The following is a 20,806-nucleotide window of genomic DNA, read 5'->3' on the forward strand; positions in this document are numbered from 1 at the left end:
TATGATGTCAGCTTTTGAAAATGTGAAATATAATCCATTTATTCGAACGTTTGACCTTTGTAATATATGGAGAAAAATATAGGAAAGTGAAAAAATTTTAGAGATTAAACAGAGCAATTTTCAATTGTTTCTCAGGGATTATGTCATATAATATAATATAATATAATATAATATAATATAATATAATATAATATAATATAATATAATATAATATAATATAATATAATATAATATAATATAATATAATATAATATAATATAATATAATATAATATAATATAATATAATATAACAAGAAGTCTCCAGCTTAGCAGAGAAAAAATTACAGAATTTCAGAATCAAATTCATAAATGTCTCAAACTGTGCTCACCATATATATATAATTTTAAGAATTTTAGTAAACTTAACATTTTTTCAGGATTTTGTAAAGTTTATTTTTCATCTAATATTTAGATGATATTTAATTAGGTTGTTCTATACTCTTAAAGTCTCACATGTTTCTCTTTTTATTTCTCAAAAGACTTGCACTTAAATTAAAAAGAAAGAAGATTATTAAAGTTTGAGTGTCCAAAATCTTGGAAAACTCTCACTTTTAGCTAAACCTATGTGGGTCAGTTTGTATCACACAGCAGCAGCTGTTACTGTCAGATTTGGTAACCAAAAAACAAGATTTAGTTCCTGAGCTATAAATCAGAGTTGTCGCTGTAAACTCACCCATATGTTGCTGTCCTGTCGATACGGCTTCCAGTTACTTCCCGTGTCACTGTAGAGGAGCCTGTAGTGTTTCGTCCAATCAGAGCTGCTGTATCTGCCCTGTGTTGCTACGGCAGTGATCTGTTTCCTGGCCTTGAGGTCCACCTGTAGCCACTGGTACCTGTCGGAATCTGATGGTGACCATCCTCCATTGCCTTAGAAATACAAACCACACGTCAAATCTGATGTGTGAAAACAGCACATGCTGCCAAGCTTGAATTAGGAGGCTTTAGTCCACACCACTCTGCCATAATGCTCCATTAGCACTATACTTCCTTAGAGGTAGCCAGAATGTGCATTAAAATTCATTATGACTATAGAGATGTTTTTCTCCATTTTGCAATCTAAGCAAAACCTAATGCATCCTTTATACTTTATCTGCAGTTAATCGCACATCACATCTCTGCCTAAATGTCAACTAATGAGGAGAGGCAGTGGCATACAGGCTGTCCAGAACAACCATACTATTCTCACAATTTACTGACCTGATATTGGAAACTACACAGAATGCATGTCCCAGAATGCAGTGTACCTGACTAGATGTTACACTTCCAGTGTAAGGAAGTGTAACTTTGTAACTTATTATTTGATCATAAAGTGGACTTTTTTTTTTTAAGAATTGGAGTAAAATGCAAATAAATGACAACAATTTGCATGCAAATTAAATTTTATTTAACTGAAATTATAAATACACAGCACCGGCAACCATAATTTAATGTGTAGAATACTACAATTTACAATTTTTCTTAATATGAGGGCAGTATACAGTGTACATAATTTTGTGGTCAGTAAGTGTTTTTTTTTTTTATATATATATATAAATGAAGAAAATGTATTCAGCAAGGACAAATTAAATTGATAAAAAAAGTTACAGTAAGGACATTTATAATTTTACTAAATAATTATATTTTAAAGAAATGCTGTTCTTTTGAACTTTCAATTCGTCAAGAAATCCTGGAAAAAAAATCTAGCACGGTTTCCAGAAAAACATGAAGTGAACATGAACTGTTTTTAAAATCAGTTATAATAAGAATGTTTCAGTAAACCAGCCTCTTAGAATGACTTCTGAAAGATCACGTGACACTGATGAAGAATGGAGTGATGATGCTGAAAAATTAAGCTTTGAATCACAGGAATACATTTTTAAATATATTAAAATAGAGAAACGTTATTTTACATTGTAATAATATTTCTTAACATTACTGTTTTACTGTAAATTCTTTGAAAAAAATGAAAAATCTTGTCACAATTGCGCTTCGGGGTGTCCCGAAATCGAATCCAGTTTTGTGGACCTTTCCCGTTCCCACCCTCCCACTCACTTCCTGTCACATCTATACTGAAAAATGCAAAAAGTGAACTAATATTCCATTTCAAACATAGCCACAGAGCTCTCCCTCACCTACTCTCCTGTTGAGTTTGGCATAGCCAGCGCCAAAATCAGCTGCCAACACAGAGGAGCTGGTGAAGGCGCTGTAGGGGAGGGGTGAAGCCAACACCTCATCACACCTCTCTGGAAACAGAAAAACATATGCTTGAAATATTTCTTAACAGACTGTAAATAACAATCGTAGAAGAACACAGTCATACGTTTGCTTCTGATTCTGAACATTCTTTTAACATCACTTTAAAATTCTGTCAAATTCAGTGCCAAGAGTGCATAGATATCCACATTATGTTGTAAATATCATCTTCATAGCATGCGGTTTTTATATTTGCTGTACTGTTATGTTACTGGTGTCTTGTTCCACATTTAGAACAGTCAGAATGAATCTACTTGATTTCTGTCTCTATGCATTATACATAAAAACACCATCTGAAAGTAACTCAGCTTCACAAATTCAAGGTTTATTAGAAAGCTCTCAGAAGTGGAACACATTTCTCAATGAAAGGTCCTTCATATTTTTGGCTGCTGTGGGTGTAGTCAGTCCGCAGAGTTTAAATAGGCTCCTCATAACCCAATTTATCTGGCCAGAGGAGGCCAAATTCAAGGCCTGAGTCTGAGTACTCCTCTCTCAACAGTATGAGACTCTGCTTAAGTGCCTCAAGATTTAATGCAAAATATTTTATTGAATTTTTCATGTTCTTGGTTCATATTTATGACCAGCAGTGGGGCAAAGTAATGACTGTGAATACCAATAAATACCATTGATTCCTGGATTTCATACCAGATCTCATGCAGTTTTGTAATTCTTACCTAAAACTATAATTTATATTAAAATATTAAAATAATTTAATTTGAAGTACTTAAGTAAGTATCAATATATATTTATTAATTTTATATAAACGATAAATCACGATAAATCACATCCAAAATAAAAGTTTTTATTTACTTAATGTGTTTGTGTTCTGTGTATATATATATTGTTTATATAGAAATACACACACATACAGTACATATTTAGAAATATTTCCAGGTATATATTAATATAATTTATATTAAATATAAATATTATAAGTGTATAAACTTAACTTATTTTTCTTTAATATACACATATGTGTGTGTGTATTTATACATACATAATACGTATACAAAGAACAAACACATATATATTTACACATATATATTATTTAAACAAAAACTTTTATTTTGGATGCATTTAATCACGGTTAATCATTTGACAGCACTAATAAATACTATATGACAAAAGCACAACAAAATTACCAAAAATTGAACTTAAATTAAAATGAATATTGAAAATATAAAAATAAATGCTGTAATATAATAATGCTAAAATATACAAAATATATCTAAATATAATAGTACATAAATGGTACAGGATTTCTTTCTCCTGCAAAACATATTTTGACCAATACAGCGGTCCAAATTACACTGGATCTCACTGACTTTATCAAATATCTTTTTTTGTGTGTGTGTGCGTTCGACAGAAGAAAGTAAGTCATGTGTATGTACAACATATATGTGAATCAGTTTGAGAGGAAAGGCATCACAAAAAAATGACCTAAACAAGTAAATCATTAGCAATAATGAACATGCATGTTTGTGTAAAATGCTGCATGAACAAAAGCAGTGCAAAAAATTTCAATGAGTCATCATGCAGCAGATGGAGTGATTATTTCCTGCTGTGAGAGGATGTGCAGACGCCGCTATGACAAGGTTACATGATGTTCTACATCTACTGAAGCCTTCAGAGATTGCGTAAATGTCAGCAAGCCCATTTGCAGTGTTGACCTTCAGCCAGATGTGATGAGGTCAGGTCCTAAGAGAAGAGTATTTCCCAATAGCCAAAGCCAATGCACTTGTTTACACAGAAGACAACAGGACAAGTTAAGAGACGTATGACACATGTGACAAAGTAAAGCAATAGAATATGGGTCAGTGTTTGAGACACTAATACAGTAATATTTAGAATTTATTTTACTGTGCATAATTTCAAAACAAGCCAGAATACTCAAATTATGCAAAACTATTTTTAACTGTATGTATTTAGGAAACATAAAATGATAGCGATGATGAAAACATTAGCAAGATCCATCATTTTATTTAAAATGTTTAAAATGACATTTCTACCACAGAATGTTATAAAAGACCTCAAACCATTTGAGACTGAAATGTTTATGACATTCAGAAAAATGATGCATGTTTACAAACTGCTGTACATTGTGAAAGTATGTTGCAAAATAGTTTATTTTCTACAAATCTACAAAACTTAAGTGCTTATATTAAAATAAAACCCCTCAGTGAATCCATAAACACTAGTGCGGTGATGGTGAATGCCTATGAGCGCTGTAATTAGAGCGAGAGGGCGATTGCTTGGAGGATATTCTTTGATCGAACAGCAGAGTGCTCATGTATTGATCGTGATCTTCCCCTGAGATTAACCTCTCATTAACCCGGAGAGCCTCAGATTCTCATGGATCCAGCACTGATCTCTCTCTCCGGCCTCAGGTGCTGTTGAATACGACTCAGATCACTCATATGAGCTCTACAGCACGTAGATGAGAAGTGGAGGTAATATGAGAAAGGAAAAACCACCTGCTCGCTTTATTTAGGAAAGTCTTAACAAGAAACAGCTACAATTTCAAATGCTGAATCAATTCATTTTTCATCTGAAAATTGTTAGTGCCATTGAACTACTGTTGATCAAGTATGACACGACAAGTTTCCAGCATCAAGTGACTTTTCTGTTGTTAACGAAATTGAAGACACTACACAAAGCAACATTACAAGCAATAAGAACAGTTTTGAGCAAACTTTTGCTAACTTTCACCAGAACAGCAACTGTTTGTGTGTGTATATATATTAGTCTGTCAAACAATTAATGGAGATTAATCACATCCAAAATAAAAGTTTTTGTTTGCATAAAATATTTGTGTTCTCTGTATATTTAATATGCATGTATATATTTCAGAGAAATATAGAGAATATCTTATAAATTTGCACATATCTATGTGTATGTATGTATGTACAGTATTATATATATATATATATATATATATATATATATATATATATATATATATATACACAAAGGCTGATATGTGCAAATTCATAAGATCAAACAGAAAACACGGTGAGGTGTCTGATTTGAGCAGAGTATTTTTACATTCATCATTCATGAGTTCACTACACTTTTCTCTGACTGAAAGGAAAAACAACATGCGTTTTGTTCATCAACACTGTCTTGCATGTGTCCTTTTCATTTATCTAAGGCTTTTTGTTAAGAAAACTGACTGCATGCTTTCATTGAAATGGTATAATGTACAAAAACGTGTTAAACTAAAGTCCAAGTGTTGAGGGACAAAAAAATGCTTTAGAATCAATACAGTTACATGGTCAAGTGCTTTCAGGTCCTCATCTCTTATTAAGACTGTTAGAGGATCGACTAACATGAAGCTGATGGTGTGAAGAGGTGACGTCTGAAAAATAGACAAGAATGCCACATCTCTTATTTTTTTTCTGTTTTGATACGTTGAAAGTCACCTGTTGAACTGAGCTGCATTTAAATGACGTGGAACTGACTAGTGCTGGGCAACAATTAATCACAATTAATCGCATCCAAAATAAAAGTTTTTGTTTATATAATATATATGTGTGTGTGTGCTGTATATTTAAAAACTGACAAAATAAAGAAATGATGGCATAAATATAGTATTAGTAATGCATAGTAGAATGAACACAAAAATAATAATACAGTTTACAATCATGTGCCATCAAATTGCCTTGATGACAACACACTTTATTCTCATTGGTTAGATTCCGTGATGACAAGAACAAGCTGTGTTGCATGTTTATTCTAACAATTCGATTCCAGTAATGCTCACAAATCTGTGTTTTAGAACCGTAAAAGCGGCTCTTTTTAGTGTAGTGGCACTGCTATCTTGAGTCATTTTTTATAAAAAAATTTTTAAAAAAAGGGATAAAAGCATATATATCCCAAATTTATCAGTATTTATTAGACTATATGTTTATTCTGAACTTTATTCTTGAACAGATGACGCTGTATTAAGCAGTATATAAAGCATTTTTGTTGTGCAAAAAAAAAAAATTCTGAGTATTTTACAAATATTGCATTTACTTCAATTTATCTGTGACAGGAGTATGCAAACAAGGCTCACATGACACAATCCAACCAATGGGAAATGAGGCACATGACTAAAGCAGCCATTCACAACATGACACACAGACAAGTGTAGCACATGACATGATTACGTGAGGGGCAAGGAACACATGATAGGAACATGAAACAGGGTAAAATGTCAAAATAAGAGACCAGACAACCCTAAAAAAGAAACAAAACCCCAAACCCCAAGTTACACCTTTGTTGTGTTGGCCAAAAAATTATTAAATTGTATTTTAATGCAGAAACTTGATTAATTTAATTAATCACACCTACGATTTCTTTAAATGATTCAAAATGAAATCCCAAAAACTGATCATATTTTTGGGAAAATAAAAAAGATTTTACTGGACTTTAGATTATCTTCGCAATCTCAATAAGATCTTATTTTGCTCTCACATTCCTCATGATACCAAAGTCAGAAGTGAATATTTCATTTTGAAGTCAACATTTCTTCATCACATTTTTCAAAAACCTGAACCTGATCTGAAGTGCTCCTCGTTCATTCGTATATAGCTCTATAATTTTACTGTGTCATCTATTGACTGTTGTTTTTATTTATTCACAGGAATTTGTATTTCTGCATCACTAGAAACACCAAACAGAATTGCAGAAATAATGTCTCAAATACTGTCTCTGCTTTCCTCCTCAATCAGCAGTCCACCACAGGAACACATTGGCCAGCAGTCTGTTCACTGATCTGTCCTGATTCTGCCTCTCACCTCATTAAACACAGTTCTAAAAGAACCGCCTTAAATTGACTCAGAGTCGAGCTTGTGTCAAAAAATAACCCTTGTGTCCTCCAAAAAAAAAAAAAAGAAGTGGATGATATTCTCAGGCTGCTATTCTACTCACTCGTCTCCAGTCTGAGCAGTGTGAAGACTCCTACATGTTTTTTTTTTTTTATATATGTGTGTGTGTGTTTGGGAAAGACGTGATAAGAATGCTGGGTAATAAAATCAGTCCATGCTATTCACAGCCATGAAATTGACTTTTTCTAGGGTTAGTGACCCTGTTTCGAAACCTAGCTACCCAGACAGCATTTTAAGTTATTATTGCAATGTTGATTATCACACATATATATAAAAAGCTAAATTTCTGCTAATGTGTGTCCTCCAGACTTATGCAGCGGTCTTAAGGTACAGTAATAGATATACAGATCAAGAAAAACCGACAGACTGTATTGGGACAGATATTTCCGTTTTATCAAATATTTGTTTTTTTTTTATCAGCATTTGTAAGGACTCCCCTCGGCCTGTTGTGAAGGAACAGTACATTAGTCTGCCAGACGAACATCTCTCTCACTGAGCCAGCAAATGTACAGCTAATGCCCAAAGAATGAGTCACACAAAGCTAGACTTTTGACTATTGGCATAAACCTGGCCAAGAACAACGCACTTCTGAATGACATGCTTTAGGAGCAGGTGAATCTGAAATCGATGATACCACAATAATACAGCAGCCTGCAACACAGAGCGAGCTCAATCAACAAGCTGTACAGAGAACACTAAATCACTGTGTGTGGTCTGAGCTTCTGTGCAGCAAAAAGTAGTAATAGGAACAAGTCAAGATCAGTTTTGGGGAAAGTAACTTTTAAAAGTAATGCATTGCATTGAACTAGAAAAAAACAAATAAACAGACAGACAGATAGAATAGCAACAGCAGAAAACAACAGATAAAATGCTTTAATCCTCCAAAGTACAGCAAACTGCAGGCTCAAGGAGAAACCAGTAATGTTTAGAGGCGAGTGGCTCAGACATACCAGCGCTCTCATCTGTAAATGACCTGCGATGATGTGTACATCTCTCAAAGACATTCTGCTTTTGTGTTAATGTTTCTGTTTCTGCCCCGTGTCCTTCGTATCAAGTGCTTCAAGATGCTGTATTTCAGACAGTAGTGTTTAAATCATTCAATCTGTCTACTAAACACTCCCACAGATCATTTCTTTATATAGTTAGTAAGTACTTATTATTAAAGAAATGCCCTGCGGGACTGTTCAATATGTTCAAAATGTTAGCGATTGTTCAATTGTGTGGCTTATATTACCTTGCATGTTCAAAATATATCTGATAATGCACCATTTGCCCTATATGAAAGATGCCTTAATATGTGCATCTACAGGAGCAACCACCAAGAACAAAGGATATATAATGAAAGGAGTCCTTTTCCTACTGATGCAGGCATTTAGTGAGATTCATCAATTTAATTATCTGTATCAAACTATCTGAGAAACACAATATTACGAAGCAATGCCTTCAGACATGTCCATTTGACCACTCCTGAACAAGCAGCGCCTGCTGGCAAACACCTCCAGACACATTAGTAATTAGAGATCTGTACAGTACAGTTATAATTACATATCGATAATCTTAATAAAAAGATCTTATTTCAGTTAGTTCCTCTGCTTGCCTATACCTGCAGAAACAGAATACAGAGAAAATGTAATAATCAAATTACCTGGAGGAACACGATGTCACAAGGAGATCAAATTTAGGAGATAGATACTGCATGATTTAATGAATAGTGTCATATCTAATCAAGCATTAGCTCCTTTAGCCATCCTTAGTCCAGATGAAATAAGAAAGCGTAGAGGTTTTCCATTTGCACTTCAGCACTGAATGAAAAACCACCAGAGTTAAGGTGAATACATGGAAATTGTAACATAAGAGAGATGTCTATCATGGATATGAATGCTATTGATATGGAAGTCATCACCGCTGAGGCTCTCAAATCACATATGGAGCAGGTTTGATGTAATGATGTTCGATTAAAAGATATAATTGATATCCAACCTTCTCCACTGTGCTTGGTTGTGTTTGACACGCAGCACAAGTTTTCAGTAACTAAACACGCATGAGAGTAAGACAGACCAAGGGAAGAATGCAGATCGTTCTCCCTTCGAGAGAAAATATCTTTAATATTTCATGGTGAACTCTGCTGTAGTCTTGCAGAGACTTTTGCAGACTTTGCCAAACTAAGGCAGCTGTCCTCCGAACCTTGCAAACTCAACTTTCCGTCTCAGAGGACAGATAAAAAGCTTATGATTTTGATTTTTGATTTTTTTTGTGAGCAGGATGCATCAGACAGTCTGTAGAAAATCTGAGGGTGTGCTGGAATGCCGCAGTAGCTTGTGAATAAGCTTTTCTTTTCTTTTTTTTTTTGAGTATGATACAACCTTCAACTTCTTTGATATCCTTTTGAGTAGTTTTGATTTATTTTCAAGTAAAAAAGACGATTTCACATAGACCACAACATTTTTTTTTAAAGGTTATTACCACTTTTTATATCACAATTCATACTTATATTCTCACAATTCTATATATTATACCTATGAGTTTGACTCATAAAAAATATCAGAATTGTGAGATGTCTAGACATAATCTCGCAATTCTGAGAAGAAAAGTCCACATTGTGAGATATAAACTTGCGACTGAGAGAAAGAAAAAAAAATTAGATAAAAAGTTGCAATTAAACAGAATTTTCCCCAGTGAAAATTGGATCCTACATGAAACTGGACATGTTCCAGAAACATCAGATGACACAAAGTTTTTGGTTTATATAAGAGTTCAGTCTGAGCAATTACATTACACAAACCATTTCCTGGAATGACTGTCCCATTGAAACACTATAACGTGAATATTAAGACACTCAAAGCTGTTTTACTCCTGGCTGAATTCTGCTCATTTGAGCCAGCATCTGCTCTAAGTCAACATGTTTAATTACCTTTTGTGGTGTAAGATATCAATTATGAAGCTACAGTCAACAGCTCCATCTTGAATTAATGTGCTGAGAGGCCATCGCAAATGGCCTTTGTTTGCTTCCTCTTGCTCTCCGACCACATCTGTTCATGGGTTCATGGAGGATTGTTCATCAATTGGGATTTGATTGAAATCATGAGCTCTTAAAGCCTGGATGGGGAGGAGGTCCTGCCGGAAGGCTTTGTGTTGTTCAAGTGTCCTTGGGTGAAACTGTGATTCAGATTCATGGAGCATGTTGATAATCAGACAGGGAAGTAAATGAAGGCTTTACACCTAAAGGCATAATAACGAGACGCCCAGATCACACTTTCTGCCAAAATTGAAAAGAAAAACAAATGAATTGTTTCACTGGTACTGTATTTTTGGACCATTAAAGTTGTTTGGCATTGTGACAAAAAATTTTTTCCTTTTTTTTTTTTTTTTGCATGACAATTAATCACATTTTAGCCCAAATTCTCAGTTACATAATCAATTCAGATATTTTAGTTTTTATATGTTTTTAAATTAAAATGCTCTGATAGATTTTCATTATTGTAATTTTCAAATTAATTAGTAGAAAAATTATATAATTTAATACAAAGTTTGATCATTTAAATCAGTAAAATGGGGTAAAAATACTTTAATACAATTATTAGTATTTTTATCAGCATAAAGGCAGTAAAAATACTACCATAATGCATAATGTACACTTACTAGTTTAAATGAACCACAGTATAAATATTTTACTAGTTTAAATGAACCACAGTATAAATATTATGTTAGATAGATAGATAGATAGATTATTTACTTCATTTTACTTTAAATGATGTAATTTAATTTAATCTGTCATATTAAATGATATATATATATATATATATATATATATATATATATATATATATATATATATATATATATATATATATATATATGAAAAAGACAATTCATCTGTGTTTCTGTTTTCATAAACATTGCTTTCATGATGAACCACAGACTAAACGTCCACCTTGTTCATGAATGACCCACTAAGCAAAATAACCACCGCCGATCGTGAAGGTGTGATATTACAGATACGGAGCATTTTTAGGGGGTGTGTGCCTTTACCCTCGTTGCTTGGAACACGCACAGGCTTTGTTCACAAAGGGAGGTGTCTGGTGAATGGGGGAGGGGCGAGATGACAGGGGGGCGGCACGCGCTTTGACAAATCAAGATGGCAGGTGCCCGAATCTAAATGAGCTTCCTCATTAGCATCACAAAACACAGGGCCACTGATCTAGAGGCGTTCCAAACCGGTATGACTTTAATTATTGTCTGGAGCATATATTTTAAAATATGGTGTGATTTTTGAGCATATAATGAAAGACATTGGGGTCCATTGTTGTTTAGACCACAATGTTGTTCAAATATCTTCTTTTCTGTTCTGAAGATGAAAGAAAGTCCTGCAGATTAAAGCAGCGTGATGTTGAGTGAATTCATTTTAGCCAAATTTTCCTAATAACATATTTTAACACTGGCATTTTACAACCTGCCATCAAGAATATACAGTAAGTATCTCCATATTAGAGCCACAAGTATGAGAAAAGAATTGCCACAAAATTCAAAATAATAATTTTTGCCTTAAAAATCCTTTTACAATTGTTTGATAATCTCGTTTTACGCTCTTGCAAACTACTGCACTCACTGCTATTGGTCAAATGTTCTACATTTGGCTACTGTATTTAGTCTATTAGTGTGTGATTGCTCTCATTTCTCATGAAAATGTTTTCATGGTGGTTATATAAGATTTTGTGTCAAACTGAGATGCTAATTTGATTGCAAAAAGCTCTAATGTAAAAACTGGAATAGTTGAGGTTATTCCATTACACTTTATTTACAACAAGATCTGTGTAGAAATCTTGTTTACTCTAAATTTATTTGATGAATTTAGATTTTACATAATAACCTGAGAGGGATGAACTGACTGCAAAGTAATCCACCTTGCACAAGCTGTTCAACATTGTCTCCCGGTGCATCTCAGGTTTCTGTGATGCATTTTTGAGTTCTAGTGCTTCTCCTCCATCTATAATCCTCTCAATCACCCCATTTCTTCTGCTTTTTTATAGTTTATACTATATTAAAGTGCGCCAATGTGTCCACATATCTCTTTAGGTATTATTTATTAATGTGTTACCCCAAGCGGAAAATGAGGCTATGATGTTATGGCTGTAGAACATTTTTTTTTTCAGACAGCTTTGACCTGTATTCTCCATTAGTATATGCCACTGATCTATAATAGCCAGAGGAAAACTGACTACAGCATCAATACTTGACAACATTATCAAAATGTGTGGAAAGGAAGAAAGAAAGAAAGAAAGAAAGATCACGCCACTAGCACAGTATAAAAACTACCAGGTAACCTAAATAAATGTGCATCATTAATCACTCATTCGTCAACAATATTATTTAATGGCCACGAATCAAGCTAAATACTAAGTTTACACCAAGAAAGTAATTTAAATGGTTAATTCCTTAATGTCACAACTTTGCATTTTTATTGTCATATAATCATAATGCCTTTGAAAAGATAGATATGCTCTAACTTTTTGAGAGCCACAACAAGCACCTACTACACCAATGAGCATCGTATTTCATAATCATAAACAAGCTTATAAAACGCCCACATATAGACACACAACTGAACAGCAAACCCCTGATGTTCACATGATGCTCCCATGCATTCAGAAGAGCATTAAAGCATGAAATCCCATATGACCATATGGCATGCATAAATCAACTTCTGAGGTCTTTTTTTAATAAACCTGTGTGCATGATATTTTTAAATCACACTTTATTTAATTTCAACCAGCATTTTGAAAGTGTAACCTATTATGCGGAATACAGTGTTTATGTCAAATAGATGAAGAATCACACGCTGACGCATAATAAGATCATTGAACACACACATATATCCATATACACACACGTTCATGTACTCACGGGCTCCTCTGCTGAGTTTCACATAAACACTCCAGATCCACAGTATCAGCGGCAGCTCCGTTCCGACAATCCGTCGCATTCTTACTTTTATTCCGATGTAAACAAAGAGAACCGCGGCGTTCTGTCCTTCCTTCACTCGCACCCTCCCTGCAAGGAAGGGAAGCCTCGGGACTGGCGCGGTTTCTGCGAGATATAGGTGCGCAATACAGCCACCTTTCTATCCCGCGAGAAACGGTCTCGGAATTCGCATTGTTTGTCAAAGCGTGTCTTGGAGGAATATCGTTCCACTGAATGCTCGCATTGTTTCACCAGAGAAGGGTTTCCGGGACGGTCGCTGTCCAGGTGCTGAAGTTAATGAGGTCTCGCGTTCCCCCCTCTGCGGATAAAAGTGGGACAGTCCAGCAGCACAGCGAGACCCCAGGAGCCGCTGAAAAATATATGAAAAGAGGGGTGGACGGTTCTTAAAGGGCTAGTACAAGCAAAAATGAAAATCCTGTCAGCATTAAAGATACTTACTTTAAAGATATGTTTAAAACTGGAATGTCTTATTCTTAAACGAAACACAAAGTAGAGGTTTTGAAGAGTGCTCATGCTGTGAATGGAAAAAATAGTCACAAACGTGACTCACACTGCTATCTTTTGATGACATATAGCTTCATGAAAGGAACAGACTAAAATCAAAGTCGTTATAAAAAATATTTTGAGAGCTACTGTAGGTGGAGAAGGAATTTACATCAAATAGCATTTTTAATCCAGTCTGCTCCTCACACAAAGCTATACTGCTTAGAAGACTTGCTTGGAAACTTACATTTAGGATTCTATGTACATTTATATTTTTAGAAATATTAATCTGATCACTATATGCATTAAATGTACTGAAAAGATCTGCAAAAGTTGTGTTGTTACAAAGAAAGTAATTTGAATGAGAAATAAAACTGATTAGTCTAAAATAAATGAACCCATGCCTGCAAGGCAGGGACATCTAAAATGTAAAATCTGGCAAATGTGGATGGCGACGACCAGCCATCAGCCGCACAAATCTCACCAATAGAAATTTCACTTGACCATAACCAGGAGAAGGTCACCTCCCTTGTGGGCAGAACCTGATTTTACCAAGTGAGACATGTTCCTGGGACAACATCGTTGTTGACCCTGGAACAACATTGTGATTAACCAATCAGATTTGAAGAACTAGTTTATAGATTTTGTGAAGTTTACGCTTAAAATCAGTGTTTGGTGCTTGTACATCAGTGTCATTCATCTATCATATCCTCTGATTTTAGGGATTACTCATGGTTAAGGTTAGGTTTAGGTGTAGGGATATGGTTAAGAATATATTTTTGGAGTAAAATGTTGTTCCAGGGTCAACAAAATATGTTGACCTAGGAACACATCGAACTTGGCAAAATCAGGACGTCCTCACAATTTTATGGCATTGTAAACCTTCAAGGCTACTGCATCAACAATCCAGCGAGAAAGTCACTGCTTTGTGGCCGCCCTGGCCGGCAGTTCTTGTCTATGTCTATGTCTATGTCTATGGTCAGTCTATGGTGGCCTCCAAAGCAAACAAAAAGCTGCTCTGACTGTCTGAACAGGCTACACTGCTCCAGATAAACTTTCAGAGACCGGTAGGAAGGTTTTTAGGGCTAAGAAAACCATAAACATCTAGGCAGTTGATATGCAGGCGCTGCTCCGGGACTGAGCGCCGGATTGCTCTCCAACAGGGTGCCCCAACCTGAGTTGGAAGTGTCAGTTGTGATTACCTTCGACTTGGAGGTCAGCCCTAACCTCATTCCTGTTTGCAACAGGCAAGACGTCATCCAGGGGGCTACAGGCTTAATATAGTGGTGCTCTACCCTGAAGCATGGGGTGGAAAGAAGGCTTCAGCAGGCCAAAACTGAAGGGGCCACATGTGAAGCAGGCCCAGAGGCATTACAGAGTCAGCAGCCACCATAAGGCAGAGTAACCTCATGGTTTGAGAGATGCAGTTAATCTCTAAATGGTCAGGGATAACTCTGGCGTAATCCATGCCTGCATTTTGACAGAGTCTAAAATTGTTCCCAGCAAAAAAAAAGCTTGCTGTCTGGGCAACAAGTGACACTTGTGTGGGTTGATTAACAACACAAGGCGTTCTAAGTGGCAGAGTAACAGCTCTCTGTGAGCGGCCAACTCCTGTTCTTATCCGGCTAGAACCAGCCAATCTTCGAGGTAGTTCAAAATGCAGATTCCCATCTGCCTTAGAGGGGAAAGATTTGCTTTTAGACACTTTGTAAAATCCACTGTCAAGAACCAGTCCTCAGGGCAAATGTGGGCAAGTGCCTTTTCCACAGTGCCTTTTGCAAGCTATGGCTACACTTCTTGTCAGAGAACAAGCGCTTGTCCGAACAGAAGTTTGCATAACACCTCTGAAACGAGGTGGCCTGCGAGCAAACTGAAGCAAGTTACCTCTTTGGATTGTGTTTTGAACCCGACTCGACCCATCCGGTATGGCTGCGAAGGCTATTGTGAGGCTGAATTCATGAGTGAAAGAATGTAAAGAGGAAAACTTGCTCTTGGTCCGCTATCACAGCAGTAAAATATTCGGATCTGCACTGCACCTGTAGGGCGCGACCCACAGAGAACAAAACTCCATTGCTCAGAGATTTTTGAAGGCATGGAGGATGAAAGCAATTGTTTTTAAGGGAGTTCATGAAATAATTAATGATAGCCTACATCTTCCAATCACTGCACCGATGCTGCATTAGCCACACTCATGGTGTGACATTTGAAACAATGTCGCTAGGAAATTTGCTCAGAAATTTGCTCTTTTAAGTGTTGGATGACCACAGGAGAAAGCTTCTTGCTTCTTCCACTGCTGGGGCTTCCTCTATGGTGGCGAGCTGCAGGCTGAACTTCTTCTTTCTTCGACTTCTTGATTGCAGAGTCAGAGAAGAAATTACCTACATCACTTAAAGAGAATGATCTGATGAATGACGCTCTGAGCGAACTTAAATAGGGGTTGGCTCCGCTCTTTCTGGTGGGCTAAAGCACCATTGGTTTGTGCAGCTACACAAACGTGAACAAATCAGGCTTCAATACAGAGTAGAATAGGAGTTTTCCCCAAAGCGTTTTCCACATTATTTTCTCTAATGTACATGAAGATCACAGCCATTGTTTTTTAAAAATATGATCATAACACATCAACAGACATAAAAGCCTCCTGGAATCAAGCTAAAAAGTTTTCCACTCTGTCATTTGAGCTTTAAATGCATGGAAAACAATTCAAGCTAATCTAATATACAGCAAAAGCATGCGCGTTCGAGATGTTAGACCACATCTGAAGTGAAATCCAAAACAGGAAGCTATAGGTGATCCATGTTTGGCGTGAGCAATGTCTGTCTTGCTTGGAGTTCAAAAAGCTGGTGAATTCTAACTGTCTTCTGCCAGGATAACCCTATTCAGCTTTGCAATGTCTGTCAGCATTTCATGACCACAGCTGAAGACACTTCCAGCCGGTGTGCACAGGCTCAGCCACTCACGCTGTGACTCTCTGCAGAAAGTATTTTAAAGGGAGCGCTCTCTGACAATATACTGACCCTGGAAAACCTACTATAGGGGTGAAAAAATAACTTTAATCAAATTAAAAACGAAATGAATAAATTGTATTATTTACAAATCACAATTGTAAGCTCTCGACATTGACCCGTGGCTATAGCTTTATTATGACCCTAATTTATTTTAGAGTCTCAAGCATTCAGAAATCATGCAAAAGGAAATTAAGCAGTTTTACTATGATAAAACCATGGTTTATTTTTGTAAGGGTTGTGATATGCACGTTTTTTGTTGAAGAAATTATAAAGCCTGTGTCATCTATAGCAAAAAGTTGTCCAAAAATTAAAGATTTAGTGAATATTTGAATGAAATGTTTGGTCAGTAGCGTAAACAAGGCTTTGATTGTTCTGTAAGTATAACAGCAGCAATCACATGGCGTTTGTAATAACATGTACATAAATTGTTTATTTTGTATTTGCCTACATTATGTATTTTAACAGTGTTATTATTAACCAATCATTATTGCCTCATATTTTGTTTTATATAATGCATTTTAAGTCATTTTAAAGGCTATTGATGGCTTAGGTCTGTTTTTATAGCAACAACGACAACAACAACAAATATATTAATACTTTGTACTAATAATTAATACTTTGTAAATTATTATTTCAAGTAACAAAACCATGGTTAATTTGCAGTTGCCATGGCTACAAAAACGATGATTTGTAGTGTTATTGGAACCTGAAAAAAAAAACTTTCACAGGAATGTGCCTGAAAGTGATAAACGGGCCTCATTTTTACCTAAATGATTTATACTTTATTTTAATATTAAAAAAGTATAAGGTGTGCATTGTATCTGACACCTAAATGAAGACATTACAATTGTTCTATGACTGCAAGTCTTTCTAAATTTGGTCCCTAAATCTGGCTTTTTAAAAGTGGGTAACGTATCACGTAGTAGACTACACCACTGTAATGTTAGTTATTTATCATCTCAAAGTATGTGCTTTCATTAAAGCTTCATTTATTGATAGATAGATAGATAATCAATTTTTACCTAACTTTTCCTCCTGAGTCTCAGGCCGGTGACACACTGGCTGCGTGTCGTGAGCGTGGCGGTTCTGCTGCGTGGCGGCTGCTTCGCGTTTTCTGTGTTTTTATAACAGTCTATGGTCTTTACACACCAGAATGGTGCTTGACGCGGCGCTGGCGCGCTGCTGCTGTGACATAGATGGAGGCCGCCGACAGACCAGGCTCTTGTCTTCACGACAACAATATTTATACTTCATGTTGAGAATAAATATAAAGCCTACTGATAAAGGACACCGTCAACAGTACTGACGGCAAAATAGACTATGTTTGATAGGTGCACTATTTGAAAATCGAAAATTATTAATTTATTTTTTAAATTACATTTATATCTGAATATATGTCAGAGTTCTGAGCGGGTTCGCGAATCATTTGAGTCAGTTCGGGAGTTCGGAGCTGGATCGCGAATCATTTGAGTCAGTTCGGGAGTTCGGAGTGGAATCGCGAATCAATTGAGTCAGTTTGGGGATCGCGAATTATTTGAATCAGTTCGGGAGTTCGTAGCGAGATCGCGAATTATTTGAGTCAGTTATGGGGCTCCCGAATCATTTGAGTCAGTTTGGGAGTTCGGAGTGGGATCGCGAATCATTTGAGTCAGATCGGGAGTTCGGAGCTGGTTCATGAATTATTTGAGTCAGTTTGGGGATCGCGAATCATTTGAATCAGTTCGGGAGTTTGTAGCGGGATCGCGAATCATTTGAGTCAGTTATGGGGATCGCGAATCATTTGAGTCAGTTTGAGAGTTCGGAGCGGGATCGCGAATCATTTGAGTCAGATCATGAGTTCGGAGCGGGTTCCCGGATCATTTGAATCAATTCGAGAGTTTGTAGTGGGTTCGCGAATCATTTGAGTCAGTTCGGGAGTTCAAAGCGGGTTCGCCAATCATTTGAGTCAGTTTGGGGATCGCAAATCATTTGAATCAGTTCGGGAGTTCGGAGCGGGATCACGAAAGATTCGCGCTGGTAAATTTTCAAATTGGCCATAACCTTTAATTCGTCGCTGCAGCAGCATGGGTGGCAAGGCTTTCTTTTAGGGTGGCATTTGCAAAAATACTCTAAATCACCAAATAAATAAATAATTTAAATAAAAACAAACATAGCTATAAAAAGTTTAAATAAAATAAAATGTAAACGTTGCCAGTGCAACATTTTCTCATTTTGATCTAGTTTAACTTGTTATACCAAGTAAATTTTGTTTTATAATGTTTATTAACAAAAATGTTAAAATAAATTAAAAATAATTAAAAAAAGAATCTTGGACTGGAAATTGTTTTCACCTTGTAATTTTTAGACCTTTTATTCAACTGTAGCCTGAGCTTTAAAATATCCACACTCTGCTTGGCAAAATAATTAGACGAACACAGTGCTAAACAAAAGGACCACGGGTGGCTTCATAAAAGGTGCAAATGTGAGCAAAAACCTGAAGAACTGAAGCAGACAGAAAGAAGTGATTTCTTGCATTGTAAATTGAATGTGTCTTTTACAGTAAACATGCACACACACATGTACACACAAATCTCCTGCTCTTTTATAGATGAGTCAACCCCTCTTTAGCCCTCTGCAATCCTGGAACCCTTCCATATTCCTCCTGAGTCACCATGGTGACCTGAACAAAGACCTCTCAGCCTCATTATTCCTTGTGGTGCTGTTGAGAGAAAAGAGTGCCAAACTCATTCTCTACACAAAACCTTTATGAGAACCCTGTAAGAAGGTTTTACTGCAACTAACACCTTTCACAGCTCATGAAACTCATGAAGCACCCACATATCAAAGAGATGTTTTTTACCCGGTTTTCTAACCTATTCGTTCCCTGGAAAAAGTAATAGGCCTATTCAATTCAATCATTCCTAATAAACATCTACTGTACATATTACAAAAATCTATTTGCATTTAACACACATTATAATAACATGAGTAAGTGCATTTTTTTAAAGATTAAACAAATAAAAAAACTTGATTTAAATTCACTACTAGTTTCACTCAAACACTCCAGCACTGTTTTGCAATTTGCATAATGAGTTGACTATAAATTATGCTTACTCTTTTTGCTTTTTTTTTTGCATCCATAGAAAACAAGTTTTCTTTCCATTGCTTTGCGTTAGGCTACACGATCATCCCCTCACTTTCACATTCCTTAATATTTTTTTATTTTGCCATGGCACTGTAGTAGATCATCAATGTCATGCTGGAAACACAAAATTAGTAACACTGTGCATGTGCGAGAACTTTTTGAAACATGTCCTGAAGTATAATGTAAAGTAGCGTAAATGAATACGGCCTTCTTGTTTTGGATTGTGATTATTTTTTGAATTCTGTGTATAGGCTACTGTTACAACCAATATGTTGCTAGGGACAATTGATTTTATTGACTATGAAAAACGTTTTGAAATAGAAGACATATAGACTAATAATACATTATATGTAGCCTATGCTAGCAGTCAAATGGGAAACTAAACCTTCTGTTTGCTGGTTAAGGACTTGTTTGCAGGAAATAGGACATGATGATCGTGGTTCAAAATCACTTGAGGTAATTCAAAAGAGCTTTTCAGCCAAGTCTGGAGGATATAAGACCCAAGGACTCATCAGAAAAAGTCTGGCTACAGACTAAATATCACAGCAATTTTCTGTAGTAACTACTGTTAGAAAATATGTAATTTATTGTAAAGGTTTAACTGCAAGGCCTGAGAAAAGACCACGATGACAGACAAACATGTTCCCTGGCCAGCAATATTGAATTAAATCTCCAAATGAAGGTGTTTCAGCTTCCAAAAAAGCTCAAGCAGGAATTCTAATGACATTTGTGTGGCTCAAGGGTCTGTTTTCTTCTTAATGGGATGATTCGTTTAGGATGAAGTGGCTGTAAACAACTGCTGTAATCTCTCTTGATTTCTACTGCAGACTCACTTTACAGGTTAAAATAGTTTTTGAAATAGCTGGAACAAAACTGTTAAGACTCACAAAAATATGAAAGGCCTGCGGGTGTGATTATTATAAAGTGACTTTTGAAACTTAGCCAGCTGGTAGTTTGTGAAACAGATTTCTTTGGTGCCGTTTTATCAAGATCAGTTCAGCGAATATTCAGTGATTGATCACAGATTACATAGTACCAAACAGTGCATAGAAACAAATGAATAAGTAGTTCA

General features: G+C 35.8%; 1 protein-coding gene across 2 annotated transcripts in view; it reads right to left on the reverse strand.

The window, feature by feature from the left end:
• Positions 1-13,409, reverse strand: part of LOC113079940 (contactin-associated protein-like 2) — a 31,265-nt gene extending 17,856 nt beyond the window's left edge. The window contains exons 1-3 of one of the 2 annotated variants that reach the window (XM_026252179.1): positions 13,045-13,123; positions 2,152-2,262; positions 714-907 (exon numbers count right to left, since the gene is read on the reverse strand). In XM_026252179.1, coding sequence (XP_026107964.1) covers positions 714-907; positions 2,152-2,262; positions 13,045-13,123 — 384 coding nt within the window. Of the gene's footprint in view, positions 1-713; positions 908-2,151; positions 2,263-13,044 lie in introns of both variants that reach the window. The other variant, XM_026252180.1, reaches the window with a different exon arrangement.
• Between the last annotated feature and the right edge of the window lie 7,397 nt (positions 13,410-20,806).

The sequence above is a fragment of the Carassius auratus genome, unplaced genomic scaffold, assembly GCF_003368295.1.
Source record: "Carassius auratus strain Wakin unplaced genomic scaffold, ASM336829v1 scaf_tig00029891, whole genome shotgun sequence".
Classification (NCBI taxonomy): domain Eukaryota; kingdom Metazoa; phylum Chordata; class Actinopteri; order Cypriniformes; family Cyprinidae; genus Carassius; species Carassius auratus.